Source organism: Carcharhinus amblyrhynchos, chromosome 10 (assembly GCF_965287045.1).
Source record: "Carcharhinus amblyrhynchos chromosome 10, sCarAmb.v2.hapA, whole genome shotgun sequence".
Lineage (NCBI taxonomy): Eukaryota > Metazoa > Chordata > Chondrichthyes > Carcharhiniformes > Carcharhinidae > Carcharhinus > Carcharhinus amblyrhynchos.
The window spans coordinates 106,904,508-106,918,570 of NC_137333.1; the positions used below are offsets into that span (position 1 = coordinate 106,904,508).

At 46.7% G+C, this 14,063-nt stretch overlaps 1 protein-coding gene across 4 annotated transcripts in view; it reads left to right on the forward strand.

The window, feature by feature from the left end:
- Nucleotides 1–14,063, forward strand: part of stim1b (stromal interaction molecule 1b) — a 144,603-nt gene that overhangs the window by 118,414 nt on the left and 12,126 nt on the right. Inside the window, exons 11-12 of one of the 4 annotated variants that reach the window (XM_080197759.1) lie at nucleotides 1,437–1,517; nucleotides 8,419–8,746. In XM_080197759.1, coding sequence (XP_080053885.1) covers nucleotides 1,437–1,517; nucleotides 8,419–8,746 — 409 coding nt within the window. The remainder of the gene's footprint in view (nucleotides 1–1,436; nucleotides 1,518–8,418; nucleotides 8,747–14,063) is intronic. The other 3 variants (XM_080197761.1, XM_080197760.1, XM_080197762.1) reach the window with 3 other exon arrangements.

Here is a 14,063-nt window from a genome sequence, read left to right on the forward strand (position 1 = left end):
CCCTTAACCCCACTGTACCATTTAACCTCCCACTGTACCCCTTAACCCCACTGTCCTCTTTAACCTCTCACCATACCCCTTAATCCCACTGTACTTCTAAATCCCACTGTACCCTTTAACCCCACCATATCTTTAACTCCACTGTACCCCTTAACCTCTCTCTCACTGTAACCTTTAACCTCTCACTCTATCCCTTAACTCTCACTATACAGCTAAACCCCATCCTATCCTTTACTCCTCATCATCTGACTGTATCCCTCAGAGCAGCCCACAGTAAGCTCATCTCCAAGCTGGTTAGATGGCAGTAAATAATGGCCAATCCTTTTTTGCCGCTCGCTATCTCCCCACAGCTTGCAGCCAGTAACCAGTTCATTGCGGAGGTTCTGTTGTACACCCATGTGGTGATGATTTCAGTAACCCTGGAGATGGAAATTGTCCGTGCTGGCAATGGTCATCACTTATCTCATAAGAACATAAGAACATAAGAAATAGGAGCAGGAGTAGGCCATCTAGCCCTTCGAGCCTGCCCCGCCATTCAATAAGATCATGGCTGATCTGTTGAGGCTCAGTTCCACTTTCCCGCCCTCTCCCCATAACCCTTAATCCCCTCTCTTATCAAGAACCCATCAACCCGCTTCTTAAAAATATTCTTAAAAATATTAAAAATATCTCCAACTGAACATTCTGCACAGAGAAAACATTTTCAAAACACAACTTTATTCCACTGTTGCCCTTCGCAGAAAGATATCTGAAATTACAGAAATTGATCATAGAATCATTGAATCCTATAATACAGAAGGAGGCCATTCAGCCCATCAAGTCTTTACCAACCACAATCCACCCAGGCCCTATTCCCATAACCCCATACATTTACTTCGAACCTACACATCCCAGGACACTATGGGGCAATTTTGCATGGCCAATCCACCTAACCCGCACATCTTTGGACTGTGGGAGGAAAACCGGAGGAAACCCATGCAGACACAGGGAGAATGCGCAAACTCCACACGGGCAGTGACCCGAGCCGGGAATAGAACCCAGGTCTCTGGAGCTGTGAGGCAGCAGTGCTAACCACTGTGCCGCCCCCAAATGCTGTTTAAAATCAAGCTATCTTAGAATTTCTATTTAATAACAGGGTAAGTCCTTCAATCAGCAGTGCTTCTGTCTACACGTCCCCAATTATTCATCCCTGGCACCAGTTACACTGGCTCATGTTTCTTAATGAAATGCACATGTGTACTGTGGTAATTAATCATCCTATATCTGTACAGTCTTATTTCTCACACCAATAGACCCAGTCACTGTTATGTGTATGAATTTGTGGCTATCATATTACAGGGTTTGGCTAATAGGAAATGCATACTGACAGTGATGCTAACTGTGTTATGTGGTATATGTGAATTTTTCCCTTTTTTTCTTACTTGGATTGGGACCAGATATGACATGGTTAATGGATCAAAGAGTCAGTGAGCATTCCAGGACACCCCTGGACAGTCTTTCAACATGGAACTCCACTGGTTTGAGTTTAAACATATATATCTATCTCATTTTTTTAATTGCCACCTCTGCTCACAAGCCAGCATGCTGTGCTTCCTGACTCTCTGTGGGTAGTGACTTCTGAGCTCTTCCGTTTCTTTGCAGAAATAAACAGGATGAGACATTCTGCTGGGGTGGTTCTGCACAAGCTCTCTCTTCAGTAACCTATTCCTTAACCTGTTGTTACCCCGGACCAGTAACCCTGGGAGTGAGAGGTCCAAATTACACCTCAGACATCCAGAAATGTAAACTTACCACGGCAATGTCAGATTATCATCAAATCCCAATCCATTTAGCGGTGGAATTCAGCAAAGGAAGCAGGCCATCCTTAATCATTCTGCTTCTATCGGTGATTCCAGTCCCACACCAAAGTGGTTGACAGATTGCTGACTGTCCTCTGTTGTGTGGCCCAGCAAGGCAGCTGCATCAAAATCTCAATTTACTAAGGCGAGGGATTGACAATAATTCCCAGCCTACCAGCCATGCCAGTAATGGCTTTCTATTATTGCATGGGATCTGAGTCATTTATTGCCCACCTCTAATTCTCTCAAGATGGTGGTATTGAGCTGCCTTCCTGAACCGCTGCAGTCCTTGTGGTGTAGGTAGACCCGCAGTGCTGTTAGGGAGGGAGTTCCAGGATTTTGACCCAGCGACAGTGAAGGAATGACCGATATATTTCCAAGTCAGGATGGTGAGTGACCTGGCAGGGAACCTCTAGGTGATGGTGTTCTCAGGAATCTGCTGCTCTTACCCTTGTTGCTGGTAGAGGTCGTGTGTTTGGAAGGTGATGCCTTGGTGAGTTTGCTGGGGTACATCTTGTAAATGGTACACACGGCTGCCACTGTGTGTCAGTGATATTTCAGGTATTGACCAAGCAGGCTACTTTATCCTAATTGCTATCCAGAAGAAAATTATGAGGGTTCTTAACAGAGTAAATAGGGAGAAAATGTTCTCACTCATACAGACAAATAAATTAGGGGCAGGAGGAGGCCACTCAGCCCCTCGAACCTGTTTCCCCATTCAATTCAACCACGGCTGATCAAGAATCTATCATGCTGTCATTAATCAAGAATTTATCTTGCTCTGCCTTAAAAACATTCAGAGACTCTGCTCCTACTGCCTTTTGAGGAAGAGAATTCCGGAGACTCACCACCCTCTGAGAGAAAAAAGTTCTCATTATCTCAGCCTTAAACGAGTGACCTCTTATTTTTAAACAGTGACTTCTAGTTGTAGATTTTTCCACAAGAGGAAACACCCTCTCCTCGTCCATTCTGTCAATATCCCTCAGCATCTTAACGATTTCAGTCAAGTTGCCTCTGACTCTTAAACTCCAGTGGATACAAGGCTAACTTCTCCACCCTTTCCTCATAAGACAATCAGCCTATTCCAGGTATTTGTCTGGTAAATCTTCCCTGAACTGGTTCTAACACATTAGATCTTTCATAGAAACGTAAAAAATAGGTGCAGGAGTCGGCCATTCGGCCCTTCCACTATTCGATATGATTATGGTGATTTCCTGAATGTTAATTACTCCTAGATGTAGAGTTCCAATCCCTGGTCACTCTGGAGCCAGGTCTCTGGGGCCCCAATTACATCATATCCGTTAATGACTCTGTGCAGTTATTTCATCCACCTTATTACAAATGTTCCTCACATTGAGACACAGATCCGTCAGGCTTGGTTTTTTTGCATTTATTGCCCTCTTAGAATTATAACATAATGTGGCACTTTTTGATTTTTGACTTTGGTTTCTCTGCTTTTCACTTTTCCCTTTGCTGCTGTTTGTTTCTGTCCCCACTTTATTTCGCTCTGACTTCCTGCATCGGTTCCCATCCCCCTGCCACATTAGTTTAACCTCTCCCCAATAGCACAAACAAACACTCCCCATGAGACTTTGGTTCCAGTTCTGCTCAGGTGCAGACTGTCCAATTCGTACTGGTTACACACACACACACACACACACACACACACACACACACAAACACCCCCCCCCCCCCCCTCCCCGGAACCAGTTTCACTGTCTCGGGAATTTGAATCCCTCCCTCTTGCGCCATCCCTCAAGCCATGTATTCATCTTAGCTTAACGTTTCCACTCTGACTAGCACGTGGCACTGGGAGCAATTCTGAGATTACTACCTTTGAGCTTAACTCCTAACTGCCTAAATTCAGCTTGTTGGCCCTCATCCTGTTTGTCACCTATATTGATGGTGCCGATATGCACCACGACAGCTGGCTGTTCACCCTCCCCCTCCAGAATGCCCTGCAGCCACTCCGAAACATAGAACATTACAGCGCAGAACAGGCCCTTCGGCCCATGATGTTGCGCCGACCAGCTTTTTAAAAAAAAACACTAACCCACTAATCTAAACCAATCCCATTTCGTCCATAAACCTATCCACAGATCTCTTAAACGCCCCCAAACTAGGCGCATTTACAACTGCAAACTAGGCGCATTTACAACTGCGAGACATCCTTGATCCTTGCACCAGGGAAGCAACACACTGTCCTGGAGTCTTGTTTACATCCGCAGAAATGCCTGTGTATTCCCTTTACAAATGAGTCCCCAATCACGATAGCTCTGCCACTCTCTTTTCTGCTGTCCTGTGTAGCAGAGCCATGGTGCCATGAACTTAGATGTTGCCATCTTCTCCTGGTGAGCCATTTCTCCCAACATTATCCAAAACGGTATATCTGTTTTGGAAGGAGATGACCTCTGCAGTGCCTTCCTACTCTTCCCCTGTCTGGTGGTCACCCATTCCCTAACTCCTCAGTAATTTTTATCTGCGTGTGACCAACTCACTGAGTGCTAACCACGACTTCCTCAGCATTGCGGATGCTCCAAAGTGAATCCATCTGCAGCTCCAGAGGCGTCAAGCAGTCTAACAGGAACTGCAGTTGGACACACTTCTTGCATGTGAAGGAGCCAGGGATACAGGAGGGATCCTGAATTCCCACATCACACAAGAGGAGCATGACACAAGTCTGGGATCTCCTGCCTGCTACTAAGTTAACTGAACAACAACAGCTTCAATGCCAAGAGAAAAAGGAAAGGAAAAATTCCTTACCAGTCACCAGCCAAACACATACCTGCTGGCTGTGACATCTCGGTTTGACTTCTTTCTACTCTCGCTTGCCCTCGAGTCTCCCTCGCAGGTCTGCCTCTCTGCTCCTTGCGAAGAGGAGCACCCCTTCAGCAGTGAATTCCCACTCAGCTCCAAATTCCCAACACCCTCACTCTGGCTGAATCTCCGTCTGGCTGCAGTGTGTCTCCCATTGGTGTAGTCTCTTCAGGGTAGTGTCCTAGGCCAACAGTCTTCAGCTGCTTCATCAATGACCTTCCTTCCATCGTAAGGTCAGAAGTTGGGATGTCCCCTGATGATTGCACAATGTTCAGTGCCATTCACATCTCCTCAGATACTGAAGCAGTCCGTGTCCAAATGTAGCAAGGACTGGACAATATCCAGGCATAAATCTCAAGTAACATTCACACCACACAAGTGCCAGTCTATGACTATCACCAACAAGAGAGAATCCAACATCCCCCATGGCATTACCATCACTGAATCTCCCACTGTCAACATCATCGAGTTACTATTGACCAGAAACTGAACTGGACTAGCCATATAAATACTATGGCTACCAGAGCAGGTCAGAGGCTAGGAATCCTGCAGTGAGTAACTCACCTCCTGACTCCCCAAAGCCTGTCCACCATCGACAAGGCACAAGTCAGGAGTGTAATGGAATACTCGCCTGGATGAATGCAGATCCAACTGCACTCAAAAAGCTTGACACTATCCCAGGACAAAGCAGCCCGTTTTGATTGGCATCCCATCCATCACCTTAAACATTCTCTCCCTCCACCATCAACGCACATAGCAGCCATGTGTACCATCTCAAAATGTACTGCAGAACTCATCAAAATTAAACAGACAGCACCTTCCAAATCCACTACCCAGAACAACATGGGTAGTAGCCATATGAAAATAGCCACCTCTAAGCTACGCATCATCCTCACTTGAAAACGTATCACTGTTCCTTTCCTGTCAAAATCCAGCAACTCCTCCCTAACAGCACTATGGGTGCGCCTACACTACATGGATTGCGACAGTTCATGGCAGCAACTCACCACCACCTTCTGAAGAGCAATTAGGGATGGGCAATAAATGCTGACCTACCTAGTGACACCCACATCCTGTGAAGGAATTAAAAATAGCTTTTGGGTCATTGGTGCCTGTGCTGTACCTGTCCTGGGAGTGTTTGATGGGGGACAGTGTAGAGGGAGCTTTACTCTGTATCTAACCCTGTGCTGTACCTGTCCTGGGAGTGTTTGATGGGGGACAGTGTACAGGGAGCTTTACTCTGTATCTAACCCCGTGCTGTACCTGTCCTGGGAGTGTTTGATGGGGACAGTGTAGAGGGAGCTTTACTCTGTATCTAACCCCGTGCTGTACCTGTCCTGGGAGTGTTTGATATTATTATGAGTGGGATCTTGCTGTACCAGATTCACTGATCTTTCAATGCTATTCGATTATCTGTAAATATCTTAAGGGTGTCCTGAAAGGGCCTTTATAAAAACAGTTCCTCTGTATCACATGCTGGGTGTTGAGATGTGGGCACAGTGTTGCTGTTCTTGGTGACAGTATACAGAATGCTCAGTTTCTCTGTTAGGTTGAAGCTCAGTCACTACCTCCAGTCTGTTAAGAGCATTGTTCCTCTGCGTGACTCTCCTTCCCCTACACCTACCTGTCGTGAGATTGTAACATCCACAGTCAACTCGAGAACCTGTAGCACAAGCAACAGACTAACTTCACGGACACGTTCAACCCCCTTTCAGGGTAACCCAGTTCCCAAATGCACTGCTTACCTGGCCCCCTCTGCCTGAGGAGTTTATCATTCTGAAGGTAGGGGAAAAGCATGGACATTGCCGAGGGCAATGATCACCTGTTCAACTTGTACTGTTCACTGTTTTTGTAATGGTAAGTCTGTCTATCCTAAGTGTATCTGGGAACTGGAATTCCCCCACCCCAATTCTTCCTGCCATTTTGGTCATGGATGGCTAGTGCTCACCACGCTGTGCCCTCAACCCAACCCTCTCCCTCTCTGACATTATCTACCAGACCCTCCAGTCCCCGGACCCTTTTGCTGCGGCCCACCGCCCCCGGACCTTCTCCGCAGCTCCCTTGACTCTCCTGCCCCCCCACAAGCCCTCCTGCCGCCCTCTCGGCTCTCTCCTTGCCCCCGAATCACTTCAAGTTATAAACATGGCTCCCTTCCCTGAAGTGAGGTTAAAGGTGTCCCTCTTTCACTCAGAATCAAGCTGATGTAATGGTCTTTTTATTGCTAACTGCTTTTGTTCCACAGCTTGGTCAGCAACTATCCTGTCTTGTAGCAGCTTTTGCACAAAAAAAATCACTTGTGATAACATAACTGCTCTGATCACTGTTTGCTGTTGGTATATCGGTAATAACAGAAGGAAGGTGGTGATAGGCTCCGGATTGAGGTTTCCTCTTCTCTGACAGTGCTGCCTGGGATTCTAAGTGACATAGAAACACAGCAAATAGGAACAGGAGGAGGCCATTCAGCCCTTCAAGCCTGCGCCACCATTCATTACAATCATGGCTGATCATCCAACTCAATAGTCTAATCCTGCTTTCTCCTTTGATCCCATTGACCCCAAGTGCTATATCCAGCTGCCTCATGAATATATTCAATGTTTTGGCATCAGCTACTTCCTGTGGTAATAAATTCCACAGGCTCACCACTCTGTGGGTGAAGAAATATCTCCTCATCTCCATCCTAAATGATCTACCCTGAATCCTCAGGCTATGACTCCTGGTTCTGGACTCCCCCCACCATTGGGAACATCCTCCCTGCATCTATCCTGTCTAGATCTGTTAGAATTTTATAAGTCTCTAGGAGATTACCCCCCATTCGTCTGAACTCCAGTGAAAACAATCCTAACCTGGCCAATCTCTCCTCGTACATCAGCCCCGCCATCCCCGGAATCAGCCTGGTAAATCTCTGCTGCACTCCCTCGAGAGCAAGAACATCCTTCCTCAGAAAAGGAGACCAAAACTGTACACAATACTCTAGGTGTGGCCTCACCAAGGCCCCTGTATAATTACAACAACACATCCCTGCTCCTGTACTCATCCCGTTGCTATGAAGGTCAAAATGCCATTTGCCTTCTTTACCGCCTGCTGTACCTGCATGCTTACCTTCAGTGACTGGTGCACAAGGACACCCAGATCCCTCTGCACACTCTCCTCTCCCAATTTACAGGCAGCAATCTGCCTTCTTGTTTCTGCTTCCAAAGTGAATAACCTCACATTTATCTCAATTATACTGCATCTGCCATTGATTAACCCACTCCCCTAACCTGTCCAGATCACGCTGATCTTAGAACGTGATCCGATACTCGGTGTGTTCCTGGTGTCACAATGCTGACACTTCCTCAGTATAAACTGCCTGGGTTGAGCAGGTTGGTTCTGAACATGGTTCATGTGTTTGCCACAGGGACTCTCTGGGCAGCACCTTCTAGAATTCCCTCTGAGTGGCGCAGTCTCAGTCACTCCATTGCTGAAGCTGCTGCTGGCCCATGTCACAGCCTGTGGGAGGCGCTCTGCTCACAGTGAAGTGGCAGCCTTGTATCAGGTGACAGTGTGGGGCCCTGTGGGGATGGGCAGAGTCTGATAGACTGGGTACACAGGGATAGTTAGATGGCACTGGTCAGGCCAGGAGACACTTGGGGTCTTGCACATTGGGAGTGACGCTGGAGACACACGGTGGAGAGGGAGAGGGGGAAGGGGCTGTGGTCGCTCAGGGCCACACTGAGTAATGTGTTCTTTCCTGTGTTTTAACTGTCCTCTTCTCTCCTCACAGCTTCCCTCAGCTTGCATCCAACTGTCCGCCAACGTCAGCTTGACACCCAGCATGCTGCTGGCTCACAGAGGTTGGTAGAAGGTTTTATTGCTGGACAGAGTGAATCTCTTCCGTGGAGCAACAAGGCATCTCTCCGCCGTATGCAAAGCCTTTCCTTAGTGTGTCCCTGTTCTGATGTGTTTGGACCTACCTTACCTTCCTCCTGCGCTCACTCTCACTGCTTCTTTCACCCCTCCCACCATCCTACGCTGGAATCCATCCCTGACCTTCCCCCTCCTGATGTCCTTGACGTCACCACTGGGACCCGTGTGCGGACTAGAAGTTATGGGTACTGCTCTTTTCCTTTTGTTCCTGCCTGCCTGACTGGCTTGCTCTGATTTTCAGCTCCTGTCTAAGATTTCTGACTGCGGGCATGTGTGTGTGATGACAGTGTGCAAACTGAGTGTATGGCATCGCCATAAATCCCGATACACAGTTGCACGGTACATTGTGAGCAGTCTTGCGTGTGTGTTTATGTCTTATCCCAGGTTTGTGCTTGGGATGGTTATACAGTTCTGTGTGTATACAACCAGCCTCTTAATTTGTGCAAATACATTTCTTACAGTCCGGTGTGTTTGGGTTCTGCATCTGTGAATGAGCTTGAGTCCATGTGGAGTGGTCAAATATTTAGGTGTTACAATCTTTTTAGAGACCAATGACATTTAAAAAGAAATGTAAAACTTACAGTTAATAACTGAAAAAGATAAAATGACAAGATTTAATGTTTTAAAACTTTAATAACGGACTAAAAATACTATTGGCTAAACGTTACTTTCTTTTTGTAAGCAACTTATACCTTCAACTACATTCCCCTTTTGTACTGCACACTTTGCACTTTCTGTGGAATCACATTCCTTTTAGCAAACAGTCCATAATTACTCTCACATTCCAATAAGTTCCTGTATTTTATTTATTTAACCTTTATTTAGACAGGTGAGTCAGCTGAGAACAAATTCTTGTTCACAGTACTGACCTGACCAAGAGGCTAACATCGCAGCAACAGAAATTGCACAATATAACTGATAATAGTCCAAGTATCAGCCAACAAAACCTTAACCCTTCAGCGAAAGGTACCACGGTAATAAAGTTAATTAGCATCAGCTTTAGTTGTACCTGGTTCCAGAAATTAATTAATTACCACTGAAGACTGTACTCACTCCTGGAGTTACCAATTTGATGTTACGTGACCTCAGATTCTAAGATGAGACAGTAAAACGTAACCAGGGTGTTTACCTGGGTAAGTTTTGATAAATGAACAGAAGCCGGTGGAGCTCGTGCCTTGAGTACAATGAGGGCCAGTGAATCAATGAGTACAGCTCATAGAGGAGGTTGTGAAAAGGGGCAGCAATCACAGTTCTGATTGCAGAGTGAGAGAGAATGTCTAACTCACCAAGAGAGGTTCAGGTGGCCGCTTTATAAAGGAGGTCACCATGATCAAAAACAGCTGGATAGACATCTGAACTGTGGTGTATCTGGTAGAGTGAATAACACAGGACTTACTGTGAAACAGAAAGCCAAGACAGAACCTTAGTTTGTGAAATGTCAGTGTGGAAATTAAAAGTCAATGCGTAGTGCAGCCAGACTCTCATAAGAACATAAGAAATAGGAGCAGGAGTAGGCCATCTAGCCCTTCGAGCCTGCCCCGCCATTCAATAAGATCATGGCTGATCTGTCGTGGTTCAGTTCCACATTCCCGCCCTCTCCTCATAACCCTTAATCCCCTTGCCTATCAAAAACCTATCAACCCGCGTCTTAAAAATATTGAGCGAGGCAGCCTCCACCACTTCAACAGGCAGAGAATTCCAGAGATTCACCACCCTTTGAGTGAAGAAGTTCCTCCTCAACTCCGTTCTAAACCGCCCCCCCCCCCCCCCCCCCCCCCTTTATCTTGAGGCTGTGCCCTGTAGTCCTACTGTCCTTTCTGAGCAGGAAGAGCCCCTCCACCTCTATCCTATCCATCCCATTCAACATCTTATACGTCTCAATGAGATCTCCCCTCATTCTTCTAAACTCTAACGAGTACAAGCCTAGTTTATTCAGCCTCTCCTCATAGTTCAACCCCCTCAACTCCGGAATCAGCCTAGTAAACCTCCTCTGCACTCCCTCCAAGGCCAAAATATCCTTGCGTAAGTGCGGCGACCAAAACTGCACACAGTACTCCAGCTGCGGCCTCACCAGTGCCCTATACAGCTGCAGCAAGACCTCCCTACTTTTATATTCAATCCCCCTTGCTATGAAGGCCAGCATCCCATTTGCCTTCCTGACCACCTGCTGCACCTGCAGGCTGGGATTTTGCGACTCATCCACAAGGACCCTGCGGTCCCTCTGCACCATCGCATGCTGCAGTTTTTCGCTATGTAATACTCCTTCCTACCATTATTCCTACCAAAGTGGACAACCTCACATTTGTCAACATTAAATTCCATTTGCCATTTCCTGGCCCATTCGCCCAGCCAATGTAGATCCTTCTGCAGACTCTCCACACCCTCCGCACAATTTGCCATTCCACCAATCTTGGTGTCATCAGCAAATTTCGACACCCTACACTCGGTTCCCTCCTCCAGATCATCTATATAAATGGTAAAAAGCTGAGGCCCCAGCACCGACCCCTGGGGCACTCCACTAGTCACCATCCGCCAATCCGAATAGCACCCGTTGACCCCCACTCTCTGCCTCCTATTTGACAACCAATCCTGTATCTACACTAACACCCTACCCCCAACTCCATGTCCCCTGACCTTCTGTAATAACCTCTTGTGAGGCACCTTGTCAAACGCCTCAGATATTAATAAGTAGAAACTTGCTCAGGCTCAGTGCTATCTAGTGATAGGATCTTATGATCGCAGGTAGAGTCATAGATATTTACAGCATGGAAGCAGGCCCTTCGGCCCAACTTGTCCATGCCACCGTTTTTCCTGTTAAATAGCATAAACTTGATTTTAGTTGAGTTTAGCAGTAAGTGAAGAACAAAGAATGTCCGTTGTACACTAATAAAACTGAGTTGCAAATTGTGCCTAGCAGGAGGAATGGACGGGCCTATTAGGTAGTAGATCACCTGATGAAGGAACAGCACTCTGAAAGCTCGTGCTACCAAATAAACCTATTGGACTTTAACTTGGTGTTGTGAGAGTACTTACTGTTGCTAAGCTGTAATTTGGAGTGACCATCTTGCTTTCCTCAGTTTTTGGAGAGCTTCTTAAATTCACACCATGATTCCTTCCCCCCAAACCTCCTCCTTCCCCCCAAACCTCCTCCCACCCCCTCCACCCCCCCACCCCCACCCCCACCCCATTTCCACACCAGGATTAGTCTCCCAGAATCTTTGAATGGCTGCAGAATGTGTCTCTTTGACTGGAGGCCAGATCCCTCCTGCATCCACCTGTGGTAGTTCGTAAAGCCATAACCTCTTTCCTCTGCTGACCACACGATATCAATGATATTCATTGATTTGTAAGTAAGGCTGTAATCTGATCATGAAAATGGCTTCCTCAGTCCTTTCCCCAAGACAACGTGACACACATTAACCTTGCACCTAGGTACAACTGCTACTTAGCTGTCCTTAAATGCAGCTTGCACTCACCTTAGTAAATAGACAGTTTACAGCAAAATTGTTTACACCCAGGTATCTTCAACACCTTTCTGAGAGACTCGCAGTCTATTCATTGTAAACTCAGAGACTGCTGCCAATGTTTCCAAGTTTAAATACCTCACAGCTCCTTGTCAGTAAATCAGTCTCAGCCTCCTCTAATGAGCAAGCCACCCAGTCTTGCTACCGCGCCGATTTCAGAATAGAACTGATTCCTTCACTTACTGTAGATTTAAAACTGCAGTTCAAAAACTTTTCAAAAGAAGCTGAGGGTCTGCTGTGTACTCTGTTTCACAGAGAATAGGAAATACCAGGGTGAAATTTATGGGGAATGGAAATATATTGGTAAACAAAATCCATATAAATATCAATACATAAAAACTGAGAAGACAGAAAGGATGGGGTGGCACAGTAGTTAGTGCTGCTGCCTCACAGCACCAGGGACCCAGGCTCGATTCTGACCTCGGGTCACTGTCTGTGTGGAGTTTGCGCATTCTCCCCGCGCCTGCGTGGGTTTCCTCCAGGTGCTCTGGTTTCCTCCTACAGTTCTGAACATGTGCAGGTTAGGTGCATTGACCCTAACAGGTGCTGGAGTGTGGCGACTAGAGGAGTATCACGGTTGTTGTTGTTCGTTCATCGTCATCAATGAGGACCTCAACACCATTAGTCATTTTGAGGCTGGTTGCGATGTGACCGAAGATGACTGATCAGGGCCAATTCGGGCAAGGAATGTCCTGGCACATATTGGACAGACTTGTGTAGACACTGTAGTTGTTGCGCTGGTGGCTCTGGACTTGCGCAGCTCGCGCTTAAATTGTGCTTCAGCAATACACCTTGTTTCGTGAGCTTGACAGCCTTTGTAGATGAGGCAGCGCCAGGCAGGGTGGTTTTGTGCCAGTGTTTCCCAGGTGGTCGTGTCAATGTCAAGTGACTTCAGGGAGGCTTTGAGTGTGACTTTGAAATGTTTCTTCTGCTCTCCATGCGAGCGTCTTCCAGCAGAGAGTTCCCCAAAAAGATATCACGATAACTTCATTGCAGCGTTAATGTAAGCCTACTTCTGAGACTAATAAATAAACTTTAAACTTTCTCTATAATCTCCTCCACCATAATCCTCTAAGAATTGTGCACTCAGCTAATTTTGGTTTCTTGAGCACCCCCATTGGGTGGTGACAGCACCTTCAGCTGCCTCAGTCCTAAACTTTGGCATTCGCTCTGAAACTTAGAACATAGAACATAGAACATTACAGCGCAGAACAGGCCCTTCGGCCCACGATGTTGCGCCGACCAGTTACAAAAACAATGACCCACTAGCCTATACCAATCCCTTTTCGTCCATAAACCTATCCAGAGATCTCTTAAACGCCCCCAAACTAGACGCATTTACAACTGCAGCAGGCAGGGCATTCCAATCCCTCACCACCCGCTGGGTAAAGAACCTACCCCTGACATCCGTCCTGTAGCTACCCCCCCTTAATTTAAAGCCATGCCCCCTCGTGCTAGCTTTCTCCATCCGAGGAAAAAGGCTATCACTATCCACCCTATCTAAACCTCTAATCATCTTATATGTTTCAATAAGATCCCCTCTTAGCCGCCTTCTTTCCAACGAAAACAACCCTAAATCCCTCAGTCTCTCCTCATAGGACCTCCCCACCATACCAGGCAACATCCTAGTAAACCTCCTCTGCACCCTCTCCAACGCCTCCACATCCTTCTTGTAATGCGGGGACCAGAACTGCACACAGTACTCCAAGTGCGGCCGCACTAGAGTAGTGTACAGTTGCAACATTACACTGCGACTCCTAAATTCAATCCCCCTACCAATAAACGCCAAGACACCGTACGCCTTCTTAACAACCTTATCTACTTGATTCCCAACTTTCAGGGATCTATGTACACATACACCTAGATCCCTCTGTTCATCCACACTATTCAAAGTCCTCCCGTTAGCCCTATACTCGACACATCTGTTGCTCCTACCAAAGTGAATTACCTCACACTTGTCCGCATTAAATTCCATCCG